The sequence below is a fragment of the Plasmopara halstedii genome, assembly GCF_900000015.1.
Source record: "Plasmopara halstedii genome assembly, contig: Scaffold_430, whole genome shotgun sequence".
NCBI classification, from domain to species: domain Eukaryota; phylum Oomycota; class Peronosporomycetes; order Peronosporales; family Peronosporaceae; genus Plasmopara; species Plasmopara halstedii.
Window position 1 is genome coordinate 853,531 of NW_020187350.1, and position 27,559 is coordinate 881,089.

At 44.0% G+C, this 27,559-nt stretch overlaps 8 protein-coding genes across 8 annotated transcripts; 6 read left to right on the forward strand and 2 right to left on the reverse strand.

Annotated features, from left to right (window-relative positions):
• Positions 1–762: 762 nt before the first annotated feature.
• On the forward strand, positions 763–1,917 carry PHALS_09747 (glycoside hydrolase family 17-like protein; the record flags this gene model as incomplete). The annotated part of the gene is made up of 1 exon (XM_024725058.1): positions 763–1,917. The coding sequence occupies one exon, from the start codon at positions 763–765 to the stop codon at positions 1,915–1,917; it is 1,155 nt and encodes a 384-aa protein (XP_024575873.1).
• A 691-nt stretch (positions 1,918–2,608) lies between these two features.
• PHALS_09748 (uncharacterized protein) lies at positions 2,609–2,838 on the reverse strand (the record flags this gene model as incomplete). Its single annotated transcript, XM_024725060.1, has 2 exons — positions 2,609–2,737; positions 2,782–2,838. 2 exons carry the CDS (start codon positions 2,836–2,838, stop codon positions 2,609–2,611), a joined length of 186 nt encoding a protein of 61 aa, XP_024575874.1.
• A 5,498-nt stretch (positions 2,839–8,336) lies between these two features.
• Positions 8,337–8,542, forward strand: PHALS_09749 (uncharacterized protein; the record flags this gene model as incomplete). The annotated part of the gene is made up of 2 exons (XM_024725061.1): positions 8,337–8,427; positions 8,484–8,542. The coding sequence occupies 2 exons, from the start codon at positions 8,337–8,339 to the stop codon at positions 8,540–8,542; spliced, it is 150 nt and encodes a 49-aa protein (XP_024575875.1).
• A 5,137-nt stretch (positions 8,543–13,679) lies between these two features.
• On the forward strand, positions 13,680–15,542 carry PHALS_09750 (hypothetical protein F443_18581; the record flags this gene model as incomplete). Its single annotated transcript, XM_024725062.1, has 1 exon — positions 13,680–15,542. The coding sequence occupies one exon, from the start codon at positions 13,680–13,682 to the stop codon at positions 15,540–15,542; it is 1,863 nt and encodes a 620-aa protein (XP_024575876.1).
• Positions 15,543–16,644: 1,102 nt separating this feature from the next.
• On the forward strand, positions 16,645–18,405 carry PHALS_09751 (hypothetical protein PHYSODRAFT_340204; the record flags this gene model as incomplete). Its single annotated transcript, XM_024725063.1, has 2 exons — positions 16,645–17,156; positions 17,238–18,405. The coding sequence occupies 2 exons, from the start codon at positions 16,645–16,647 to the stop codon at positions 18,403–18,405; spliced, it is 1,680 nt and encodes a 559-aa protein (XP_024575877.1).
• Positions 18,406–18,834: 429 nt separating this feature from the next.
• On the forward strand, positions 18,835–20,028 carry PHALS_09752 (glycoside hydrolase family 17-like protein; the record flags this gene model as incomplete). Its single annotated transcript, XM_024725064.1, has 1 exon — positions 18,835–20,028. One exon carries the CDS (start codon positions 18,835–18,837, stop codon positions 20,026–20,028), a length of 1,194 nt encoding a protein of 397 aa, XP_024575878.1.
• A 3,701-nt stretch (positions 20,029–23,729) lies between these two features.
• Positions 23,730–23,994, forward strand: PHALS_09753 (uncharacterized protein; the record flags this gene model as incomplete). The annotated part of the gene is made up of 2 exons (XM_024725065.1): positions 23,730–23,789; positions 23,854–23,994. 2 exons carry the CDS (start codon positions 23,730–23,732, stop codon positions 23,992–23,994), a joined length of 201 nt encoding a protein of 66 aa, XP_024575879.1.
• A 2,356-nt stretch (positions 23,995–26,350) lies between these two features.
• Positions 26,351–26,595, reverse strand: PHALS_09754 (uncharacterized protein; the record flags this gene model as incomplete). Its single annotated transcript, XM_024725066.1, has 2 exons — positions 26,351–26,413; positions 26,500–26,595. 2 exons carry the CDS (start codon positions 26,593–26,595, stop codon positions 26,351–26,353), a joined length of 159 nt encoding a protein of 52 aa, XP_024575880.1.
• Positions 26,596–27,559: the final 964 nt, after the last annotated feature.

The following is a 27,559-nucleotide window of genomic DNA, read 5'->3' on the forward strand; positions in this document are numbered from 1 at the left end:
ACACCGCCGACCTTTATGCTAGGTGATCCGGTGTATTTCAATCCAGATGGCTCGATCGCGACGCCTAATGGACAGCCCAAAACGGATGACAAATCTAAGAAGGATTGCCCTATGTGAGATTCGCGCATTGGTGATGTAGACAGCTCGACTACGTAGATGAACGAAAAGAATACAATGCTTGTATGCATATTACGTGTACACAGTCAAAGTGACAAATTTTCTCATTGATGAATTCGTTCTTCGCTTTCAGTATAAGAAGTCAAGACTTGGCAAAGTTAACTCCTCACAATAATTAAAATAGTATAAAGATCTATCCGAGCTTTTGGTTGGCGAATAATGTAAGTATATCAGGCTGTCAGGGACATTTACATTCACTAAGTCATAGAGCTGATTATATTGTAGACAGCAAAATCGGCCATATCGATGCAAACTGCATAAATTTTCTTATAATGGCAGTATGTTTATTACACTAGGAAAAAAGATCAGCCTGATAATTTAAAATAAATTTTGAGCCACAAGATGAAGATGATTCGTTCAAACCATCTGTCGGACCACTGGCATGAAAAGAAGCTTGATCCATGAAGTTAACTGAGAATTTGTGTGGCGTGTGTCTGTTTCTGAATTGCGTGCGTCAATATTCTTCGAGATATATGCTGCTCTCCAATCAAGTCTGACTCCCTGCTGTACCCATTGATCCCAAAGCGTGAACGTAGCTCAATGGCACCATTTGTCCTTACTTTTATTTTGCCTTCATCCGTAACAATGGTCTTTTTGAAATGTTCTTTTGTCATTTTCTTCTTGGCTGCAGCTGCAATTGAAATGATTGCTGGTAAAGGTGTGTGCTACGCTCCATGGCACCACAAAACCGTTGACTTTTCAGTTGTCAAAGCAGACCTGACTGAAATCAAGCAGTATTTCTCAAGTTTTCGTACATTTCAGGCCCAATTTAGTGGTGTGAATGTTATTGAAGCTGCAGGTGCTGCAGGGTTAAAGGTTGCTGTTGGTGTGCAGTTATCGGATCCCTCAGCAATCGATTCGGAAATTGCCGCTGTTTGCAAAGGCTACACAAGCAATCCAGACGCGGTTGAGGCAGTTTACGTTGGCAACGAAAACCTTAAGAATGGCGGTTTTGGGACATTTTCGGCTGACCAACTAGTGGCCTACATCAACAAGATAAAATCTTGTGTCGGCAGCGTTCCAGTCGGTTCAGTACAACGCATCAATGAGTGGCTTAGTGCCGAAGGAGTTGCGATGCTTGAAGGAGCTTCGGACATTATTGGTGTTAATATTTACCCGTTTTTCACAATTTCTGACCAAACGTCGATCGAAAAGCTAAAGGCTCAATGGAAGCAAATGACGGACAAGTATGACGTGAACAAACTCCGTTTGACCGAAACAGGTTGGCCGTCTAGCGGAGAGAACTATCAAAGCAATACACCGTCAATTGAGACGATGCAACAGTTTTTTAACGACTATATCATATGGTCAACGGGTCTGGGCCAGTCGTATTGGTTCATGATGTACGATACAACTATCAGCTACACTGGCGCAGAGTACGAGAAGCACTTTGGTCTGTTTACCTCAAACGGTGAAAAGAAGATAACAATCACGAACAATGGTGACACGGTGCAGACTAATGTGACGACTACACCTGAAATATCGACGACTAAACCATCTGTGTCTACAACTACGAATGATACAAGTGCGAGTATTACTGCTGGAACTCCAGCTTCAACACAGATATCCACTCCCGTCGATGACACCCCTACATCTCCACCACCAACAGTCCCATCTACCACTGATACCTCAATATCGACTAATGGAACTGAGATTCCTTCGGAGAGTGTGACGCAAAATGAAGCTGACTCATTGGTAAGTAGAACAGCAACCAAGTGTAATGTGGCTTTGCGTAAATAGTGTGTTACGGATTTGTAATTTGAAGTTGATGTAACTAAATGTAAATCATTCGTCGAGATCGATTGCAACAGCTTTCTCTTCATGATACCCCCATTAAATCAGTCCGAGAGATTAACGAAAAATACAACTAGAAATTCTCTCAGTTGAAAAACATTTTTAGAGCAACCAATACTAGCGCAGCTAACGTTATTCAATCAACATGTAGTTCCATAACGTACTTGATTTCAGCGCGACGGCAGTGGAAGTAGTTTTTCTCGTAATGTGGCAGCTCTTACAAACGCTCATCACATCGAAAGTGTTATCCCCTCCTTGCTTTACGACAGCCAACAAACGAATGCCACAGCCTTCGCGTTCGACGTTCTGCAGCCATGATTGATAGTTTTTCTCCGATAAGAGCGATACCATTTACTCGTCTAGTCCCGACACAACAACTCAAAAGTCGTATGGTTTCCATAAACGGATGCCTATCTGCAGATGAATGGTCTTCTACACTATGCCTCACCTCTCCACGAGATACGCACTTCATCTTCTTTTTCTCTGCCCCAACACCCTGGCGTAGAGCTCACGACGAGGTTTGGGTTCCTACCAGCGAGCAGACTTTGTCAAGCTGCAAGAGCAACAGTCGTATCTAATTAAAATGCAATTGTACAGACCAGATTGCACTCTTTTGGACGTGATGTATCGAAATTTATCACTGCGTCACGTCGGAGCCTTGGACATGGGCCTTCAGTTCAGATGGAGAGCTAAATGTACGTTTTGTAGTTTCTATGAGAACGCAATTTGATGCTTGACTTTGAAGCGCATGCACAGATAAGTGCTTCTGCGTTTATACATGTTATTATCAGTTCATTGCGTCCACTGTACCCCACGTCTATCGCTTGTTGGGGTGGCATAAGAGGAGATACTATGTGCCTCATGCATGTTGCGTTTGACCCGAATTCGAGACGTATCACCTCAGGGACGCGCGGCGTCGTCACCTTGACATTGTAATGGGCTACACTTAGCTGTTATTTAGAGTTATTTTTATGTACCTCGGCGTGCATTGTGGAAATTTACAACAACAGAATCGCAGTATGGTGTTCCCACAAGCATTATTTAAACCCTTCGTTGGCGACATCTTCCATGACGTTATACTGTCTGATGCAGAATGCTGGTTCCTAGGTGAGAATTTGTACTGGACGAGAACAACTTGTCTCTGTCTTCCAAAACAAGTGGTTTACGCCACCAACTTCTGCTTGGAAATTTAAACGGAAGTTCAGCTTCAATCTTTTCCAGCTCAAGCTTCAAACACCCAAGATCTTTTATAAGATCAGACCAAACTTCAGCCTCAGTATACCTATGACTGTACAACTCGGTTTAATAGAATTCCAAGATTTTGTTAGTAGTACCTCTAGAGGCTCTTAGAGTGTTTTCATGTACCTCTAGGAGCCGTTCGCCCATTTTAATATAATAGCAAGTTTGCCTCCAACCCCTTAAGTCGTTCTGCTTACTTGCAAGTCTGGGCCATTCCTCTCCTTCACGTCGAAATCACTTTTTTCCGTCACACAAAACGTATGTGTTATATTTGAGGGATTATTGTGAACAGAACCCTCTTACTGACGAGCAAAATTTTAATTTCTGGGCGACATATGAGTGGGGCTACGAAAACATTGAGCCGACCAGAACAAGATGTAATGCAGCGGGGCTGCCGTAGCTTTGCGCTTAAGAGCGTCGTTATGTGACCGACCTTTTGTTCTTTACAATAACCAAGTACTAGTGCAGCGGATAGCAATCCGCTGCCTTTAAAGTACTTAAAATCCTTAACCAAGGCAAACGAACACCTCTGTTCGAAATTGGAACTGATTTTCATTTATATTTTTATTGTAATGCTAAAAGTTTAGATTTTCCTCAAATACAAAATATACGTAGTAAAATCTAAATACATCCATAACTTCTGGCTAGCTAGCCCCGTTCCGTATTCTCGTTGGGTGTGTGGTCACATTATGCACATCTCGTGCGACACACACACCCCTGTTATTAGGGTTCGTGTAACCCCGTGACACCCTTCTCCATTAAGATTGAGAATATTCTCAGTTCCAATCAATTATTGCCTCAACGAAACTCGCATGTTCGTTAGACACTGCAACGCCATTCGTTGGAACAAACAACTTCCTTGCTCAATGAGCCACGTGTCAATGACACCAAAATCTCCAAGTCTCGCCCCCGGCGAAAGCACTACAGATGACGAAGCGCTCTTTGAGCGATGGGTGCAACGACACCGAAAACTTTCCCCACTGCATAACCTGCGGTTGAGTCTCAAGGAAGTGGACGTGCGTGTGTGGCGACACCTCGACTTTGAGTTTGCCAAACTTCAAGGCACGCCGTCAACTTCCTTCGGATTATCACCCTGCAACGTATGGGCCCTGTGTCTTAAACCTCAAGAGCTCAGGGCCACTGCTTGAGCTCAGCTCATGGCCCGACTACTTCTTTGGCTATTGCCGGGAAGCGCGGGGCGTCTGATGACGCGGGAGGCCTGATCTTTCCGATGAAAAGCGCCCACAGCGACTGGGCAATCTTGCCGAAGTGGCGCCTCAAATTTCTACGAGATTTCTGAGTCGGGATATCCCCGCCACTTCACCAGATATTGGGTTTGACCCTGGGGTCTGACCCTGGTGACGACGTCGTCCAACAAGACGTTCCACGTGATAGTGGACGTCACCGCTCTCATCGAGAAGAGTCAATGGCAGGCGGTGACTCGTGATGCTTTTTGAAGGCTTGAGGACAAGGTCTTTCGAAATCGAAGCTCCGCTGAGCGTCATGCTGAAGTAGCATAATGTTGTGCGGACGCTCTCGACGATTCAAAGCGCGTCGTGCGCCGGTTGCCTCGCCTTGATACTACCGATCTCTGTCGGAGCGACTCCTAGCCGTTAAGCAGGCGAATACATTGCTGCAGGCAACGGTGGAGCGCTTGGCTCCATTAAATGGAGATTGTAGCACTCCGTGCTCAGAACCAATTTCTGGTTCAACTTCTGGGTGGCCGCGGGCCCGTGGAATCCGGTCTGACGCTGAAGCTTCCGCGTTCACTTGCGCCGGATTCCGGTACGGCTTGAGCAAGCCCTCGTAGAACCCCGGGTGGGTGCGCATCCGTTTCGGAAGATTCAGCGTGTACGCCAGGCCCCGTTTGGCCACAACATTCGGTCCGATAAAACGAGCAGATGCTGCATGTGTAGGCAGATTTTTTTAATTAAATAAAACCAGGTCCCTGACCTTAAAGCTTTCCGCTTTGCCGCTTCCTGTATCATCTACATATTCTTTCTGCAGGTCTTGGCTCTCAGTCATCGCATCGCGAACGTGTCGTAGGACACTCAGTCTGGTAGACAAGAAGTCATCGACTTCTTCACGGATGGTGAGGGGGCAAACATCAGCTAGCCGTTCGACTATTCCTCCTCCAACAGGCCCTGAGCCATGGGATGGGGGCGTCAGCAGGACGCGAGGGTGTATCAGCCCGTTCACGTAGAACGGCGTGTAGCCGGTAGGTGCATGCACTGCATTATTCAGTGCAAGCTTTACGAGTGGCAACATGGCGCTCCAGCACCTCGGCGTTTCAGCGCAAACGCTGCGAAGAACATCTTCAACGACGCGATTCACGCGCTCAGTCTGACCATCTGTCTGCGGATGGTCCACTGTTGGCATAGTCAACTTGGTGCCCAGCACCCTGAAAAGTGTAGGCCAAAACTTCCCAGTGAATCGCGGGTCTCTATCAGAGACATTTGACTTCGAGGAATCCATGCTGCCGAAATACACGATCGACAAACATCATCGCTGTACCCACACCGTCGATGGTGTCCGACACTGACGCAAGATGAGCCATCTTGCTCAAAGGGTCCAGTAGTATGCTTCGCGCCTACTGGGATTTCTTGTTTCCCCACAACAAGCCAGACTGGTTAGGGGGGGGTGTCAATTCGACGCACCTTCACACGCCTTGCGCAGGGAACAACCAGTCCGAAGGTGACCGGTGTCTCCACGGACACAATTCCTCAAATGTTTACACGCTGGTCGGCAGCTCGGAGATCTCCCTCTTCTTTCTCAGCATAGCTGAGATCTATTTAACAGGTCCGCTCGACGAGCTCTGAGGGTGTGCATTTTAACCAAGTCGTGCCGACTTTCGGCTATCAGTGCCACATTCATTGCTTCCTTAAAAGAATACACACGAAAGACTTCCATTCTGGTCATGCCAGTGTGGAGGCCCATATTGACGGTCACTGCGACCGCCTCGGGGAGAGGATCTGCTCCATCCCGGCAACGCGAGTTCTCAACTCTTGGACAAAGTCCACAAACTCTTTCTTGCCTTGTCAGACAGCAAGGTAACGCAATCTCACGCGATTTGCCTGTTTAGGCGGCGAGAACACTCGTAAAAGCCGACGCTTTTACTTTTTCTAAGAGCGGAACGCCGCTTCAACCGAAGGACCACACGTAAGTGCCCATTCTCGCACTCTCCCCCGAGCTTGGAGATAGCTAGCGCCACGCGCTATTGCTCGTTTTGGAGCATGGCGGATGCCATAGCCATTTCAGCCCTATTATCCTGAGCAAGAAATTCTTTCCATCCTTACCCTAAAAAGTCGTAATGCTCACCATGAGCAGCCTGGGTCGAAAGGAATCATCAGTTGTCGCGTCATAGAAACATGTCGACGCTGGCAGCATCTGCTGTAATTGCTCTAACATAGCATTTTCATAACTTGAAATTTAAAAACGCCCCTAGGCGCGCACCCATGGGTTTAGGCCCTTGCGCACTGAGGTGCTCCACGCCTTCAGGGCCCAGCCGAAACATCAGCTTATTAAGCTCATTCTGCATCCCTGGGACAAATAGAAGTTTTTTCATTCTCACAAAGGAACAGTCGTAACGACTCAGGCGTTGATTGACTACGAGTGCTACCAAGTGCAGCGGGGCTGCCGTAGCTCTTTGCTTAAAGGAAAATAAGCTAAGATCACCGACCTTACGATCTTTCCAAGAACCAGGCCTAGTGTAGCGAACCGCAAACCGCGACTTCTAAGTACTAAAAACCCTAACAGAGGTAAACGAACGCTTCTGTTCAAAATCAAAATTGTATCTAATTGTTTTAGTTGCGACAGAGTTGCCAATTTCTCAAATCCTAGGTTTTCTTAGTTAATATAGTAATACCCAACTAATAAAGCAAATTCTACTTAATATAGTAGTATGCATTACTAATGGCAATCCTGCCACGTGGTGGCTCCTTGTTACGGTGAAGCCACACCACTGTGTGATTAGACTATTTTCTGTAATACACACTTTTGTACGGTCGCACAATCTTGTGCAATCCACCCTTTTATAAAACGGCACGAGTAACCCCGTTATAATTCAAGTCGAAGTACCGGCGGACTTTTGCTCTAAGCTCCGCTGATACTGACTAAATGGCTCTCAGTTTTTGCACAATAAGTTCTTTGGACGCGAGCTATACAAAATGACATGGGTCATGCGCAAGTTGAAGTCACGAAGGTGTGGTAAGATAATCAAGGAGCAATCGCATTGGCCAATAACGCCGGATACCATGCAAGGACGAAACATGTGGATATCATGCACCACTTTATTCGTGAGAACGTCAAGAAGGACGATTGAAGATTGACTATATTAACACGAAGTACCAGCTTGCAGATATGCTGACGAAAGCACTCGGAACCAACATTCTGCAGTATCTGCGTGAAGCTTCCGGAATCAATACCAAGCATAATCAGCAGTAACAGTAAGTAGAAGTGCTGAGATTGCACCGCTGAATTGCCCGATGCGGCGGTATGTGATCGTGGTTTCATACGACGGTTCAAGCACGTCCGTTACGACTGATTCTTTCATACAGTCCACACGAAATGAGAAGAGACTGACGAAAGGTCTATCAGCAGACTTAGTCCTGCTTTTGCGCAATAGTCGACGTTGCTCACGATCCACATTGGGTGAATGCAAAGCTTGTTGGTATCCCCTCCAGTTCTTTTCTTCATTTCCTTGCAGCACAACATCAATTACGGACGTAATAATGGATATTATATGAGTCCTTCATTGGTTTTGATAAATAAGATTGCTTATAGAAACTTCTAGGAAGGATCTAGAACGATAGGCTTAGAAGTAGCACAGGTTAGCGAACTAAGGACCTAAATATATTCACTTTGATTTTTACCTTCTATTGAACAGAAAAGTAATGGATTATATACGTTTGGTAATACTATAAAAGAGTTCTCAAAAGCGTTTTTGAAATATGTATAGAACTGGGTACCTAGTTACCGCAAAGGTGTATGGTTTACGAACTTGATTTCTGCGATTTCACTACGCGAATTTTTTGAGTCAAAGCTTCTTATGTGTGAAGTGCACTGCAACTCCGTCGCTCGTTGCGCACAGACATTACTATGTGACATTATTATGGCGATATATGAGAATGTCTGTAGAAAGTAGAAGCAACATTGCTTTAATTTCTGAGCAACCCCCGGTAGACAAAAGCAGTCGCAAGCCGCGGTCTCCGGGTGTATGTATGAGGGGACGCAGACGCACAGGTAGGATGGTCTGTCTGACCACGATGTGATAGTGTCGAGAAGCCAGCAAACACCGTATGATACATTCCATCGTACGGAGCGGTTATGTTAGTGGCGACAAATTGTTTTTACTTATGGTTTGAGCGACCGAGAAGCCCTAAGGGTTGTTAGTCGTTCTTCACTACGCCAGACGGAAACTCTCGCTAAATTAACGTCGTTATCCTTTGGTCACGATAAGTCCGTTATTGAGTACACAGAGTACAAGATGCGGAACGGCGATTGTAACGAAGCTGCCAAGCACTTCGCTTTCCCGTGTTATATAGCTCACATTCACATCGATGTTTATTTTTCACTTAATCAATGAATCATACTTTATTGTAATGAGGATGCTTTGAAGGCATGGACAAATAAAAGAAGTTCATTATGATACCTACCCCTAACACATTATTGACAAAGATTCTACAAGTATCTTTAATCACTTGCACTTGGTTTGGCCCAGAATAAGCCTACGTATCGGAGGCTGACGGCAAGCCGCAAATTGCACATCCATAGAATAAGCTAAATAAGTCGCGATTTCAGCAAATACTGAAAATCCTTATAAACGCAGCATTGTACGGCTGATTGGACCGTGTTCAGCACTCGATGTCTAGCTCTGATTTATATCAACATCGTATGAAAGACAGTAACTCCCTTTTCCTAGATATTGAAGCAAAATGCTCAAAAATTTCTCAGTGACTATCTATTTTACCAGCGACGTTAGATCGCCTGATGAGAATAGCTGGTTAGAACGCGTCGTAAGTACACACATTTTTACACGTGCAGATCACATGATGTTCGACGTGGATGTTCGTGTCCGTAATTTTGAAGCGGAGCCTGAGTGTATGCGCTTTGATAAGCTAGCCGCCACATAGAAATCTGTTCTGTGTCGACCGATCCCCTTTTTGAGGTGCTTCTTTAAGAGTTAGGGTCTGCGGGCAGCTCATGCAAAGTTCAAGACCGAAGTCAAATAGTCAGCGCCGCTACTCCGGAGAAATTGGTTTAAAATTGGTTTAAAATTGGATTGCACTTGAATAAGTAGACTATTCAGCAACTTGTCGAAGTACAATACAGCTGATGACCGGATGATAGTGCCCCTCATCAACTTTTTTTGAATGGATGCAAAAGGGGTGTAATGGGTTTACACGTACCCTGGTATGAAAGGGTGGGACACACAAGATGATAGACCGTACAAAGGTGCGGATTACTCAAGTCGGGGTAATCACACAATGGTTTGGCTACACCGTAACAAAAAACTACTACTTGGCGTGACTGCAATAATTATGCATATCAATTATGTTTTTCTATTTAATCGGAAAAACCTATGCTTTCAGATATAGGCGGCTCTGCCGCCAATAAATTAGATAAATACAGTTTCAATCTTGAACGGATGAAAACATCTTGATGTTAGGTTTTCGGTACTCTAGGAGGTAGCGATTTGCGAGTCGCTACACTCGTACTGGTTCTCAGTATAGAATGAAAGTCACCGACCTTAACTAAGCATTCTATAAGTGAAAGAGCTACAACAGCCCCACTGCACTTGGTAGTAATTGTAGTCAATCTTCGCTTGAGTCGTTACGATTTACCCTCTGTGAGAATGGAGCAGTATCCTTATTTGCCTCAGGGCATGTAGGACGAGAGGTATGGCCTGGCAGGATCGCCATAAGTCATTGATCAAGAGGCAGATAAAACGTTGGGTCACCCTTCTTCTCTAGCAAAGTTTAGCATGTCATAAAAGTCTATTTCGCTCGGAAGAAGAAGAGCATAAAGCTGCGATCATTTTGGTGCATTGTGTGACTCAGCTAGCAATGATATTGCTTCTTCATTTAACCTCGGATGACAAAATGGGCAGTGAGCCGCAATTCCTTTTGAGTTGGATAGTTGAGATCGTACATCGCACTAGAAAAGTTGACGGCATGCTTCTGTGTAATATTGAATAGCAACAGGCACTTAATTTCGCACTTTAAGCTTTTTTTATCATGATGGCAAGTATAGTAACAACCATGACATAGAAATCATATCCCAACTAATTGACGAGAGATATACAGTAGATCGCATCTGTACCTGCTCACTACCAAGTCTCCATGACATTTTTACTTTCGCCTAAGATACAAAGATGTTTTAGGCAAAGTTGTGTTGTTCGCAGCAAAAAGTGATCCGCGTGGGTTAACGAATAGGTCGTCAGATAAATGAGAAGTTTTGAGCCTCATCACGGGACCTCTAGCGTCAGGTGGCCTCGACAACAGTAAACGTTTTTCTTCCGATAATCGGAAAACAGAGCGTCAGCACCTTCGATAGGGCAATCAAAGAATGCTACGAGCGATAATCTTAAGTTAAAAGGCTCAACATGGTATATTATCGGCACCCATCGACTGACATATATTATAAGTAGGACGAAGGCGCGAAAAAATGAACAATGAACAAATGGATCAAGAGCGTTAGGTCAAACCCGGACAAGGAATAGCTAGACAATCATTCTAGCACAGGCTGTGTGACTTGACGTATTTATAAGGATTTATTTCGCGATTTAAGGTTTTTGCTCTGTTTTTGTTGCTAGTGTTGTAGAAAAGAACTATGCCAATCCAGATAGGAATGTTTAGTTAATTCCGATAGCATCTATGCCAGTCGGCTAGATTGACTGAGATTAATGATGCTTAAGTCTTCATAAATGACAAAAAATGCTTAACAAAGTCTATCCTATCTCAGCATTTGCGCTGATATCGGAGTACAGACGGCAAACTGATTGACTATACTAACCCCATTCTTTATCAGATCAAGGTTTTAAATTTAATCTAATGACGATTATCGTTCTCTTGTTGCATCAAAACGAAGGTTCTTAAAAACAGACTGGGGAAGCCAACAACGAAAAGTATGCAATGATTTGATGATTACAAGACAAAATGATCAATGGCGCTTCAAATATGCACATGCGGGCCGCCCACAGCTGATCACAAACAGAAAAATTGTTGTCAACGTTCTTCAATGACTTTAAGCGAAAGCACATTGCAATGGAGTAAAGGATTGGTAATCTACCGGAGCAAATTTTAGATGATGAAGGCCTTTAAATTGCTTTAAATGCCAAATCTCTTAACAAACGCTGGCACAATAACAAAGAGTAGTAGAAGAACTGAGTTAATGACTCAAATCTGATGTTGGCGCGCAGTCTAGCTCGGCGAAACCACGTATATCTACGCTGATATTGTAACTTTAAAACTATGAAAGTGGTAGCTTGCAGATTTTACATTACCCGGCAAGGGACAGTCTGGTTTCATTTCAGAATCAAAAACATTGCTCAACATGGCATTAAGATGCTTGTCATGTGTAAAATATCGTTTTTTTAGAGTGCACAATTTTCAATTTGGTAGCTTCGAAGACTTTTGGTTTATTTTTTCAGATTCTCAGTTTCAACGCTCTCCGATTGTGCGATATCGGCTACAACACGGCGAATTCAGATGAAAAAGTTTGATACGCCTTTTGCGCAACACACATTTCTCATCGACGCCACGTGGATAAGGTTAATGTTGGACATGTGTTCGAGAATTTACAGCCTGTCCAATACAATGAGTTTGCTCAATAGGATCATGGCAATGTGCAAGCTTGTTGATGGCAAGTTTTTAGTTATGATACATGGAACAACAAACGAAGTCAAGCAACTGGCTGCTTTATTACATGTACTTGATTTGAGCTGCGCGGTAGCTTTGTTTTCTCGTAATTTTTGGTCTCTGTATTCGAGATTCTGCGTCACCAGTTTCCGTAAACACAACATTATATACCACACCATATCTTCGTAAATGGCATCTGTTCAAAGTAAGTCAGACATTTTTTAGCTACGCTAGGATGCTAACAATGATGTCGTACCGCATCGATAAATCATTAACCTAATTAAAGTAAATCAATGAATGAATCCAATTCATTAACTACACTAAAACATTGCAGCACGTTTGTAAACGAATGTCCTTTGTCGATTAACAGATGCTACCAGCCAAATAGCACGATTTCGGTCGTGAGTAAGAGGATTGCTGATTAAGCAAAACCATCCATTATTCAAAACGCACTGCAGTGGGTCAGTAATGTTCATTCTCTTCCACGTTGAGCTTTGCAGCAAAGTCTCCGCGTAACCACTGGTTCAAAGCGTATGTAATCTAACCCCAATGTCTTATGCCTCAATACTTCACATATATTCTTCCACGCTTTATAAATCCTCGAGGTGATTGTATAAAAACTAATATTTACAATGATCAGATCCAATGTGTGTGAGAGCATGTAAAGCCGCTCGATTGATAAGATTATCATTTGTCAAATATAGATTTCTGCAACATTTTTTTGCTCTGGATATCTCCTTGTTTCTAGTGGATACTTGTCCCTTTTTTATATTAAAAGATAGATTACAAATCCGTACATATTGATACTAGAGTCGTAGCGGCGGAAGTATTTGCTTCGATAATAGTAAGTACCACGTGTCTGTAGCTGTAATATAAACCATATTTGATACTATGTTATTACTACAAACAAACACTATATCAAATATCATAATTATAAAAAATAAGTTGTTGTTAAGCTTTATTGTCTACACAAAAATTTTATGGGCGTCGAGTTTGGGTACAGTTGAAGGCAGTAATACAAGCAGGCAATACAGTCTCTTGTCTTGCAGCTATGCAACACACATCTTTGACAAGTAAAGACCAAATCACAGAAAGATTCAGCGTTGCCGCCTGATTGTAATATCGAGCAGAAAATCTGCCTGTAAAACTTTGGATAACTTCACAATTGCCATGATTCTCGAAGCTTTAAGAATATTTGTACAACATTAATAGCTATATTTGAAGAGATTCTGGAGAATATCGTGAACTTAGTATTTGAATAAAGTCAAGTCCTGAATTTTCAAAAAGATTTAGAGTCAATTTTCCACCTTGTCTACACGCAATGGAATACAACTCTACAACTCGTGTTCTCAAAAGATTGCCCTCTCACTTGAGTTTACTATATAAGAAAGGTCCTGTACCAGCTGAAACCTCGCTTTTGACCAACATGGTTATTGGTAGCCCAAATCCCAAAGAACAGCAGCATATCACGCCGCTGCCTCGCGTCTGTGTCGTCCGTCCGAACGCACAAACTTACACACCGCGTCAGTGAGTTTAAACGACGTTTCAACTCTTCATTCAAGTTCTAACGTCTCTCTCCGTGTCATGTGGACGGCCCTTGCCGTCGCCTCCATGGCGCTGTCCAGTCTATCGACCGGTATGACCATGGTGAGTCTGCGACGTAGCTGGGACCTTCACGTATCTAGTGTCCGATGGCTCTTTTTCTTTTTTTTTCTCTACCTATGGCTTTGGACTAGTGCACGTGTATTGTATTTGCTTTGGGTAAGCGTCTACCCGATTGCGACATCTACTTCCGACTTTTCATCGTCCTCGTCCAATGATGCCGAAGTGATTTACGATCGCTACAGTAGCATGGGGATTTACACAGTGCTTCAGCTTGAAGAGACGCGTGACGCCTTTGCAACGGCTTTACTGTGTTTTGGAGACGCCGCTCTCTTCGGTGTAGCGCTTTGGATGTTCCCACTTACATTTGAATTATCAAATATCGCAGCCAAGTCTATGGATCGAGGTGCTGAAAAAGAGAGAAAACAGATTCGATTGTACGCATGGACCGTACACTCTTTTGTCATGGTCTTTGCCATGATTGAAATGGCCTTAGCTATCGTACACAAGGGATACACACAGTATACACAGCGTTGTTTACTGTCTGTGTATTTCGTTCAATTTTTCAGCTTTCTGTACATGATTTGGCTCATCATCAGGCTTAAGGTCGGCGGCAGAAAGTATGAAAATGTACAGGGACAATTTGTCACATCACCAGTCTACCAGCGTCTCAAGCGAATTATGATCGTGTACGCACTTTTTTCACTTCAGTTTCAGTTGGCTTCCGTAGTCATGTACGCAATAACAGATGACGAAGAAAAGTTATTGGACTTTATCAGTGTAAGTTTACTCGTTTACCATCTCTCAGGTTTGGCCCTTGCAGTGACGACCATGTGCAGCCAAGCTTGCGTACTCAATATGTGCAGATCATGTCTTCCCGATGATATTGAAGCCCAAATCCAAACTCGATTTTTGCAAGGAGGTGATCTCCTGTCACCAAGAGATACACAAATACTCATGGAGTCAGCTGAACCTCCGCTTGTGAATCCCGTCTTTGTGTTTACAGACATTGAGTCATCTAGTGCATTGTGGGCTACAGGTGACGGTCTTGTGATGCAGCGAGCGACTGAAATTCACGATAACATCCTCCGTTCATCACTTATGAAGTATCGAGGATATGAAATTACAACAGCAGGTGACGCTTTTCAACTTGCGTTCCATACTGTAAGAGAAGCTGTGGAATATTGTTTAGATGTCCAACTTCAATTGTTAGTTGCCAATTGGCCGAAGGAATTACATGGAATGTTGCCCGCCACACGAAAACAACGTGCAGGTCATCGACTTATTTTTGGAGGACTTCGTGTTCGTATGGGTATACACGATGCTATTGAAGCAGATGGTGCTTTGATCTTAGATGTACACGCTGTGACGGGTAAAATGATTTACACGGGCGCATCCGAAGTAATTGCCAATGAAGTGGGTGATTTAGGAGATGGTGGTCAAATTTTAGTAACAAAACGTGTGGCTGACTGGCTCGTGATGTATGAAGATCTCGTGGCTATTGACTTTATTGTTGATAGAGTCGGCGAGTACTCAATTCCACAAATTAAAGCCAAATTAGAGGTTTATCAAGTGTTGCCAGAAGTGCTTGCTGGTCGAAAGAAAATGTTCTCGACAACACTCAAGAAACGTCGAGCTACTACTGCGTCATCGCTTTACTCTGTTGCATCAAGCAACCGATCGCGATTGTCTAGTAATGCAGGGCAACTTCCAGTTCCTGAGCAACGACGACGAATGTCTCGGCCACAACCATTGGTACCGCCATCAGAACATGTACCAGTACAAGGTGGACTTAGTCGCTTTGGACGCGTACAACGATCATTCTGGCGGACTGATAATGGTTCATTTTACACGCGTGCGACGAGCATGTAACTCGGGGGTATTAACTTATTATTATACAGAGAAATTACATTAGGATTTTTTGGGACGTTTTAAAACGGTCTCAATTATAGAAATAAAGCAGTTTCTAATGATTCGATTAAAAAGCTCAATACATGGAGTACTGAACAACTTAGCGCAATACTTTTCTTTTATTAATGTCACATTTAGCATGAATTGCTTGATTCATCTGTCAAACCTGAGAGATTACAAGCAAAAGCATTCTGTTCAGCATGTGAGACAAGACGAGGACATCTCATGACGACCGCCAGCCTCACATGCATTTGTAATGATTCATTAATGATGGGATTTCTGACTGCTTTCATGTTTACGGATGCCTTGAGAAAGTGGTGGGTGGACCAAGAACAAAAAATGTTTGGCTCATATTTGTTTAAGGAGATATAAAATGGAAAAGGGACACGACCATTGGTAAGGTTAAGGGGTTACACCTTTTGTGTTACTTTCTTTCTGTGTTTCTCTGCCTCGATATCTGTCGCAATAAGCACAATGAATGCATCAAGTTTGTAATGTGCTTGATGTGTTCAAGTCACATCAAAACTATAATGTGATGATGCATTAACTCACTAAGATTTCGGGTGGTTTTCTTAGAAATAGCGCATTGTCTGTCAGTTAAAATACTAAAAAATACCAAAGTCATGAAACTTGCATTCTCTTGTTCAAGGAATCAACTTGATACATCGCTTCAGTATAGTGGTACTACGACTTGGTAAAAGGCTGGTGTGTTACATTCCTTACCACATTCCAGTGGTGCTCGCTTCACTTCCGACGTCTAAATATTCACAAAAGTTCGGACGGCTTCTACTCTTGATAATAAAGTCTCACGCAGCTTCCAATAATACCTTACAACACGGCGCTTGCCAGCCTCAGTCATTCTCTTAATTTGTCACTTGTATCGCAAGCTCAAATAATGTGGACATCACTCGTCCTCATTGCCACCAGCATATCATGTATAGCCACTGGCATCACAAGTTACAGCTTACGACGTAGCTGGGATCTCCAAGTTTCAAGTGTCCGATGGCTCTTTTTCATTTTTTTCCTCTGTTACTTCGTCTTTTGCTTTGGGCGCGTCGTGTACATGATTGTAGGCCTTATTAAACCTCTTAAATCTACATCAGAACTGGACGAACATTTACTGGCCAACCGATACAGCAAACTTGGTGTCTTTGCTGTCTTGCACTTTAAAATCTCACATGACGCGTTAGTTACGGCGCTTTTGGTGTTAGGGGACAGCGCGTTATTCGCTGTGGCCACATGGTCCTTCCCTCTTGCCTATGAGCTTCGATTGATTGCTACTCGTTCAATGGATCGTGGTGCTGACAAGGAACGAGAGCAAATTCAATGGTATTTACGACGAGTTTGGATCATTGTTCTGGTTTTTGTCATAGTCGAAACGACAGTAGCAGCCGTAAGACGTGGGTACACGACCTATACGCAGCGATGTTTGCTTGCTGTATACTTGGTTCAATTTGCCAGCTTCTTGTACATGGTATGGAACCTTATGCATCTTAAGTGTGTCGGCCGAAAGTACGAGAACGTACAGGGTCAGTTTGTCACGTCGCCTATTTATCAGAGACTGTCACGAATCATGTACGAACGAGACGCTTGATCGATGGTTTCCATTAAAACTGTGTTGTAGAATCATAACACCATTCTGTTGCTGCTTGACAGGATGATCTACGCAATCTTCACAATGCAATTCCAGCTTGCATCTGTCGTATTGTATGCAATGCCAAAAGATGAGTATAAATTGGTAAATTTTGTGAGCGTGAGTGCTGCAATTTACTCGACTTCAGGCTTCGCACTTGCTGTTACAACCATGTGCAGTCAAATGTGTGTCCTTGAGTTTTGTCGCTATTGTTTACCAGATGATGTGGAAGCACAAGTTGAAGCACGACTGATGCAGACTGGAGAATTTCTTTCACCACATGAAACACAGGTGCTTGTCGAATCAGCTGAGCCTCCTCTTGTCAATCCTGTGTTTGTGTTTACCGATATTCAACAGTCCAGTGATTTATGGGGTATTGGTGATGGATTGATCATGCAACGAGCAACAGAGATTCACGACAATATCTTACGCTCATTGCTAATGAAATACCGAGGCTATGAAATCACAACTGCAGGTGACGCATTTCAATTAGCATTTCATACCATTCGAGAAGCCATTGAGTATTCCTTGGACGTACAAATGCAGCTCTTAATTGCACCTTGGCCAAAAGAATTGCATGGACTACTACCAGCAACTAAAAAACAGCGTATTGGTCGCCATCTTTTATTTTGTGGTTTACGCGTTCGGATGGGGATTCACGATGCTATAAACTCAGATGGACCACTTGTTCTAGACGTACACGCTGTAACCGGTAAAATGACATACACAGGGGCTTCTGAAGTTATAGCAAATGAAGTTGGTGATTTAGGTGATGGTGGTCAGATTCTCATCACACGACGTATTGCTGACTGGCTGTTTATGTACGCTGATCTGGTCGCGATCCCTTGCTCTGTCGAACGTGTAGGAGTGTACACAGTACCGTTAATCAATGCGTCAGTCGAAGTATTTCAGACATTTCCAACTGTGTTGGCTCAACGCAAGAAAAAGTTTACGACAACACTCAAAAAGCGAGTGACTGTGCATCCATATGGCAGCAATCAATCACTTCACGACAGTACGTGTGGATTAAGCAGCACTGCGATAGAACGTCGACGGAATTTAGATGCATGGCGAATACGTCGTCGTCAATTGGAACAAGGTGCATTAAGACGCAATGCATCAACTCGTTCATTACTTGGGGAATATGAACATCACCATGGATTGAGTGACACGCGTAATAGTAGCGTGTAAATTATAACCGAATTAATATGAAAAACTAACTGGATAGTAAGACAGTACAACACCTTCGTTGTCGGTTGTACAGAAGCGACGGTCACGATCCCTCATACAGAATTTGGGCATATTGGTGTTAAGATGTGAGAATGATGCCTATCCAAGCTTTTAACGCACTGTAAGAGAAATGACTTGATATGTAACATTGAATCATGTCGTATTGTATCCCGATCTATCCTGTTTTCGTCAACTGTGCCTTCTTGAGCACTGTTCGTGTCATTTTCTCTCCCACTCTATGTCACGTCTCTACGGTTCGAAGGTATCAATTCCTTTGCATCTTCTCTCTCTCTTTTGTTGTTAATCCGCCAGCTGCACTGGCTACCTTTTCCAATTGTCCGCCGGTCAAGGAATGTGGCGTGAGATTTTAAAATCAAATAGGAGTCTACAATGGCTAAGCGAGTTCTGACGGCCGCAATCACACTACGTACTATCATAGCGGATCCACTTGCCTTTGGAATTTGCTATGCGCCATGGCATCATGCTAATGTCAATCCTGACGTCGTTGGGAAAGACTTTAGTCAAATTAAGCAATATTTCTCCAGTGTTCGAACGTTTCAATCTCTTTTTGGTGGCGTGAACGTAATCAACGCAGCTGCTGCAGCAGGAATTAAAGTAGCTGTTGGAGTGCAACTTACAGATCCAGCACTGATTGATGCTGAGATTCAGGCTGTATGCGAAGGGTTTAAAGCTAATCCTGGCGCTGTTGAAGCTGTATACGTGGGGAACGAGAATCTTAAAAACAAAGATTTCGGGACATTCACTGCGAATCAACTTATTGAGTTTATTACACGTGTTAAAGCATGCGTCGGCTCAACCCCAGTTGGATCAGTACAACGTATTAATGAGTGGCTTTCGGCTGAAGGAGCGTCTGCGCTCTCTGCAGTGTGTGATCATATTGGTGTCAATATTTATCCGTTCTTTACGAATGGTCAACAAAAGGCTGTGGAGAAATTGCAGACACAATGGGAGCAAGTCGCTGCCAAATATGATTCATCGAAGCTACACGTGACTGAGACAGGATGGCCGACACAAGGGGAGAATTACGGTGCGAATGCTCCATCAAAAGACGGGATGCAGCAGTATTTTAATGATTATGTGATGTGGTCCAAGAATGTTCCAAGGAGCTACTGGTTTATGATGTACGACACGACTAAGAGTTACACAGGCGCTGAGTATGAGAAACACTTTGGCATGTTTACTTGCGATGGCAATCAAAAATTAACGATTCCAAGCGGCAATGGTGTACCGAGTACAACGAGTCCGCCACCATCACCAAATCCACAACCAGGAGCTACACCACCTGGCGTGAGCCCATCTGTTACTCCTAGCTTAGATTTTAAGCAAGATAAAGTTGGTAATGATGCTGGAACTGTCACTCCATACCTTGGTACCTGTACGCAAGTAGTATCATCTGGAGACGCTGCAGTTGGAATTAAAATTGTCACGGACACCAGCTGTGCAAATGGAGGAGGCGCGGGATGCATTGGCGACGTGTGTCGATTCTGCCAAGAAAGACCCACAGAGCAGAGTTCGAAATTTATCACGTGCACGGAGATTGAAGGAAAAAAAAGGCTGCGTTAATGTCAAATTGAGTCGATGTTCGATGGTACTTCATCGTGGAGGGGGTCGGTGGAAACCTCTTCATCCTGCGCTCTAGTCTTTATCAAAATCACATGTACGAGCGTAAGAGAAACAGATATTAGACTTGATCAATATATGTTTTTTTGTTATTTGTAAGAGACGATATAAATCTAAAAAATTGACATTTGTTTTGGTAAATCCACCGGTATCTAACCGTACTTCTACCGATAGCGTTGAACTTTATTGTTGGTGTAGAACACCCACGTGAATAGTAGTAATACCAATAATAGTATGCAATTGCTCTTAATATCTTCTGATCATGTTTTTCCTGATCATGTTTTTCCTGATCGTCGAATCGATAAATTTTCTGTCACGTCTTACTTGTGCAGATTACAGTTTGACCTATTATAATTGACTAAAATGATATTCATTGATTGGTTGACTGAGAACAAAATAATTCGCTAATTTGCAGACCTCGTGACAGCTCATCACGAAGAGGCATACGCGATGTTCTAGGTCTTCCGGACGGCGTTCGATCGAGTCAACTGGCACTACATGACCGGCTGCTCGAGGGGCTGGGGTTCGGCACAGCGGTTACTCGGTGAATCAAGTTGTTGTACAAGCGCATCTACTGATCAACCGGAACCCTCTGCCCGCACTGCATCCGACGCGAGGCGTGAAGCAAGGTGATCCATTGTCTGCGCTGCTTTTCGCCTTGACGATCGATCTTCTTCTGATGAGATCTCACAAAGTGTGCGGTATGTGTCTGAACACAGACCACACAACCCAAAACATATTCTTTGCAGATGACTCGATGCTGCTTGCGAGCTCAGTAAGGAGCCTGCAGGTGCAACCTGAGCTCGTGGAAGGATACTACAGAATCTCAAACGCGAAGCTCAACTTGTTCGAGTCGATACTCCTGGCGATTAATCGAGAAAAACTAACTCATGCTCCCTGAAGTTCAAGTGCTCGATCGCACGAAGACAGTCAACTAACTTGGTATCCCGTTCAGAAGGCTTCGGTCGACGACACGATCATCGAGACTCTCGACCAGCGCTTCTACGACGGCTTCAAGGCGTGGTATCGGCGCGCACGCAAGATCTGTAGTCGACATCTGGTAGGTATTTTCCCGTCTGCATCACTACACGCAGTATGTATCGATACCGGCACCGGTCGTCAAAAGGCGGCAGTCGATGCTGTACCATTTGTGCCGAGTCGCAAGCACAACCGCGACCAGTAGCATGTACAGCTTTTCCGAAATGAATTCGTGCACCGACGGTGGAGTGATGGCAGACTCGGTGTCCCAAGTCTGGACGCGCACCGCAAGCGGCAGCGGCTTGCCTTGCTACTGCGGTTCATGCGTGCGGCGAGTGACGCAAGCGTTTGGAATTAAACAATGCAAACAATGAGCTGCTCAAACAGCTTCTTCTCTGCATTGGGCGGTGCAACGCGCTTGCCTTCTTCACGATCCCGCCGCTTCGCCAAGGCAACCTGCTCAAGCTGAGCCTGACGTTAACGTGGTGGCGAGCTTCTTGAGTCGTGTACGCTGGGAGATCACGTGGCATGATCTTCCACCGAACAAGCGTGCAGCGTAGTCTCCGACAGCCGACTTGGTTCCACTCGGCCGCTGAACTGCACTTCGAGCAGACCCCCACGGACGCACACCAGTAGACCACACCGCCGATGCATTGGCATGCTGCCTGAACCACAAACTATAACGAAGCTTTAGGCTGCATGTGGCCAGAGTCTTCGGGCTGAGTTCACTTGCAGACTTCGTTGGCGAATCCAACACGTGGCCGATGCAGCAAGACTTCGTAGAACGACACATCGAAGACACTCGCGAGAGTGTAACGCCTGGTTTACAGGCAAAGTGGCTGCGGGTGCGGTATAAGGAAGCAACACAGATCGTGAATCGACTCAACGCGTCGCAACTTGTGTTTTGCCGTTGAACAGCGAGCGGATGTGTCCACTTTCTCACTTAGGCTGCACAAGTGGTGTGAAGACGTGCTTGTTTCCAGAGATACCGCGATCTGCAATTTATCGTGCTGTGTAGATACCAAGCGACCGATGAAGTCGCATTTAATGACAGTTCAGTCGCAGCGATTCGACGAAGCGCAAATCAAGTCGTTTACAATCTTCGACAAGCATTTCCACAAAATTTTGCTTCTTGCATTTGAAGACTTGCCGTTTCTGCTCGCCTTCCGCCTTCTGCCGGTGCGATCGAGGATTTGTTTCCTCAAGGCAGCAAACTCGCACATTTGGTACTATATCCGCAACGAGTGTGACGCTATCGATACCGAGCAGCACTTGTTCTTCGACAACACGCTCCTATCGCAGCTGAGAAGAGAAGAGAAGTGGTGTCGAGCTGGTATCACCTATCTTCGTTAAGCGTCTGACGTGGCTCAACATTGCTCTGACTAATCAGATGCGAGTGCGTAACGACTAGAAATCAAGCGAAGATGTTGTCGGCCATGTGTGGCACGTTCTTCGCGCGGTAACACTTCACTTTCTTTGGTCCGACCGCAATAGGTGTCAATTCGACGGACGACAACCCACACCGGCACTCGGAGTTTCACGTGACCTTCACAACTTTTCCGCTCACATTCAGTACCTCCAGCGATGCCTACTCACGGAGGACGCAATTAAACGACTGTTTTACGTGTTAGAATAGCTGAAGGCTCACCCGGCCATCGGTGAGTTTGTGAAACGCTTTCCAGGAATAATTATCTGCATAAAGCTATAATGTTCAGAATCGCACTGCGGTAAACAGAGTTGGCAGGTTATCGTATAGGTTTTTTTAGCCACGTGTAACATTCAATTTTTCTGGCTTCTATACAAGCGGCATAGCATATCAAGATAGCACCCCAGCACCCCATTGCCCCCAGACCCAATCGTCCCGAGTCACCCTCGGCGCCCAGAAGTCTGACTACAGTTTTGTCTCTGGCTGCAACCAAAGGGGGGGCATAAGTCCAAGAGCGGAGCTAGACTGATGGTCCGTTAAGGACAGTTGAAAATAGGTGATATTGTCCGGTGGAAACAAAACGACGCACCCTTATCCGACATGCACATTTGTCGCGGGAGACGCTAACACAACACTTTTATCAAGGATGCACTTGGTTAGCCACCGTGTAAACGTGATTAGCAGCGGCAGGAGCACGGATGGCTACAAAAATGGCTTCAATCTTCTTGAGTGTGTCCGATTTGACCACCTGCATGTGATTGATTGAGTGAGTAAAGATACGAAGAATTGAGTGATTAAAGATACGCAGAAATGGGTAAGTGGAGATGTAAAACGAATGAGTGGAGATAAAAAACAAGTGCGTGGAAATATCAAACGAGTGTGTTAACATTCACACGAAAGATGTTGGGTATTAATAATGATCAAAGTATTTGCAATGTTGAATAATTATGTCGTTGGTCGGATACTGACAGACTTGACTTGTTAACCCCCGAGCTACACTAATGTGTTACTACGGTTTTTGCACCTTTAGCTCACAGAACTGTATTGGTATTCACTTACCTTGTGACCCAATTCGCAGATATCATACCTGTTCCGATAAGTGATAAAGCACTGTATTAATGTAACAGGGATTTTGATGCCCGTAAACAATACACCGATGTACCTGCAACGCTTAGAAGTGCCAAATTATAGACTACGTGATTGATCAAAATTGGTCGCGGGTAGTGATAGAGCTTGACAGATGTTAATTGACAAATTGCCTTCGAACAGTTCGTTAAACAAGCAATATCCAAGCTTGGATGTGTGGACATATTAGGGCAAGATAGGTGCTGCACTTACAAGGAACTTTTTTTCTAGTGATCTAGTCCCATCGTGAGATTAACTGGCAACAGGTGCCGCAAGCATTTCCTTCACCTACTGAGGATTTCCGCGTGCAGTGTCGATTCTCGTTAATTCGCTTGGCGAAGAAAATTATATGGACTGTAGTCGAAATTTGGGAGCTTTGATAAACAGGTTGGTTGATGACATTCTCCCAAAAACGATGACGATGACCATCATAATAAAAAGTCTTTGTATACTCCGAGACTTTCAACGTCAATTGATAGACAAACAAAAAAGCAGTGCGTGCTGCATGAAATGCAATACACAACTTAAATGTTATGAGAATTGACTGGCGTGTGAGAGGAGAAACTCATCCAGTCATGCTCCAAACGAAGCAACAGCGCAACAATGGTGAGATCTGGAAGCTAGGAAGGCAAACGCAATACTAGGTACAAACAGGCAGTGCCTCTGTAAATGAGGCGATTCGAATACAGAAGGATTTGAATCAAGGGTGTCGAGCTTACGCATCGCTCTACCAGGCGTATTGGATTTGTTCAGAGCTCCAGTCTACCCGTCAATGAAATTGGTGAAAAGTGGCAGATTGTGTCTCGGAGGTATACCGTAACGGCATCAGATCCTCTCCCAAAGGTGTAACGGTTTGTAATCGTAATGAAGGGACTTTTAACGGGTGCGGCTCAGACAAAGATCTATCAGGCCCACCCAACCTCTTTCATGGTTGAGGTGGAAGCCACCTTAAATGTGATGTTCAATTTCTGCACCATACAGACCGGAGATACCTGAAGTGTGGGCTCCGTCAGTGCGCCATGTTCGATCGAGCAAGAGAGGAAACTCCTACGTGCTGAGATAAGCTACATTATTCACAGATACTTCATCTGTGATAGTACAAAACATCTGTGCCCTACGCGCCCCTTCGCTTTTGACTGAGATGTACGAATGATTGATCGCCCTCGCAAAATAGCCTGACAAATTTTTCGTCGGTAAATGTCGAGTTGCATCAGTCCTTAGGCTGCCGGCTGGGCTAGAATTGGGCTATATTGTAATTTGTGGGGTCGCCCATTGGAACCCTTATTGGAGCAAAAGACGTAGGGGCTCATAGTGCACAGTTGTTGGGTTGATAGCAACATCTCGAATTTGTGAAGCCGTGAAAATTCCCAGGGGCGTCGTGCGATTATGTAAGCCAAGCGATTGCCGAAGACAGCTTGACAGATCGAGGAAGAATCGAAGACACCAAATGCAGATGCGATATCCGTGCGTTGTGTGGGGGACTGGTTAAAGTGGGCTCAAGAACGTAGCCATCGTGGAACATTATAAAGTCTTGATCTTGATTAATATATATATGCGGTAGCTGAAACGCAATGAGTCACATATCGATGGAAATGTGGAAATTCAGGTGCCACACACTTTTATTCAGGTCTAGCTTTTGTGAGTCATGACCTTCTTCTACTGGGTAGCAGAAGCTCTTTTAGTCCGAGAGCAAAGGTGCTATAGCCTCTGCGCTGGACATGGAATCGTCCAAAACTAATATTGTTGTTTTGGCTTAGTCCTTCGAACAAACCACGAAAGGCACAAACAGCAGTGAACGGTAGTCTCAGAATAAGACGGGAGGTGGCGGGTGTACAGTGTAGTCTTTATTGTGTATTTTTCGTGGAGCGGGATATTAGGCTGTGAGCAGTTGTTTTTGTGACTTAATGTAACAGTCTACTGTTTCTGCGACATTGGAGATGAAAATTACTGTCAAGAGTTAAAAAGTTTGACCCAATGTGACGGCCCACTGTGTTGAGAAATGAAGATACATATGTAATTGGTGAAAAAGATTATGCAGTCGTGAAAAAAATGACTTGAATAGTCTCGAAGGCTGTGATTCTCCTCTCAAAATCTTCAACAAAGGCTCATATAGAGCTAGAGAAATTTTTTCGAGGATATCAGCTAGAAAATATATGACGTAGAAGTCACCGAAATGGTGCGGGTGGAATTGAAGGAGGAGCTAAGTTCTTTATCCGTATTGAATGATTCTGGTTTGGCACTGAATGCAAAATATTAGACAGCTGTAATAAAGGATCTCACGGTATCTTTCTATCCTTTGCTGAGTGATTGTGACACGAAGTGATCCGCCAGACACGTCACTTCAAGATTAGCGGGTGCGCTGTTTGGTTCACTTTGTTCTGAAAACTGCGTTACGCAGCAATATTCTTTATTAAAGGGACAGTGTGACGTTGCTGCAACAAGTGCTACCACTTGTAAGGCTCGTTCGATCTTATGAGGTGTTGGACGGTAGCTGGAGAATTAAGAAGTGAGATTATCTGTTAGACTGATTCCTACGATTTATGTAAACTATCCTATTTCTTCCTTCAGTTTTTGTATGCATGTCGTTCCTCGTATAATGCCGCCTTCCTTTAACTACTATGAATATATGTATCATATCTCTTTGAACGTGGGTACATTCTGTATACGTCAACATGAGACCTACACTCACTTACATTCTAGAACGTATTTTATCATAGAACATGTGAATGTGGTTCCTTACGAAACTTCCACAAATTTGCAAGATGACGAAAACAACCAATTGATATACTTTATCTCGACCTAGGGTCGAGAGTTTGGACACGCGACAAAATGCGGTTCCACCGCAGTCACACAGTACCTGAAGCAATGTAAGCCCGCATGTGTACCTCGCGTACCTCCAGCTTTGAATGTAGATGCATAAGGTAGCTCACAAAAATGTCGTAAAAGGTCAAACCCACCCATACACCAGGTATTCCAGCCATGTCGACAAATATGATCTGGGGAAGATAATGCCATGTAGATAGACTTTGGGCACGTTTAAAGGAGTGAATAAGAGGTACCAGCAAGACAATTAATGCAGAGCTTTAATTATAGAAGAACATGCGATTATACAGCCTAACGTCGACAGCCTCGCCGCTAATGGCACAAAGTGGGAGCCAGAACCACTGTGATGAAATCATCATCGCCATTACGGACGCAAAAAAACAATGCAGCCCGACAAAATGATGTCAGCTTGCAACATCAAAGATAAGAAAAGGCGAGTACCAGTAACTGGGTTATTCGCCAATTTCTTTTGTGATAATTCTGGTTCATCCTTGAGCAACTCGCACCATTTGTCACCAAAGACTTTGTAAGCATGCTTTCTTTCAAAAGGAAGGTTTGCCGAAGACTATGATTATCATGAGCAGGCCTTAGTAAATGGACGAAGTCGTTAGAACATTTTTGCTTGATGGCTATTCTTAGCCTTAAAAATAGCCGAGTAGGATCAGGATTTCGAACGTTTGATGCCATCCATGTTGAACCACGGCATTACCGATCTAATCTTTAGATTAATCGGTGTCAGACAAAGTAGCAGTATTCTATACGTCGGTCTCGAAAAATCATGACGAAGAAACGAGTTGAATGCTAGAAAGCACATTTTCCAAGTTAGAGAAAATCCAGTTCAATTGAATTTTAAAACATTTGAGTGATATGTTTACTTTTATTGGCTACCAAGTGCACTGAGGTACACCGCACCATTATGTTGACCAGAGTGACAAATATGTTGTTGTCAAAACCCTTCTTAATTGTATGCATGGAAGCGGCATACTCGCAAGAAATGATAGAAACCTGGATACTACCGAATACTGATGGTACAAATTGCCCAATGTACACAACATGGCGGAAGTATCCGACCCCGTTGTAGCTCTAAACTAGATTGCTAAAATGTCTAATGTCTCTTAAGAC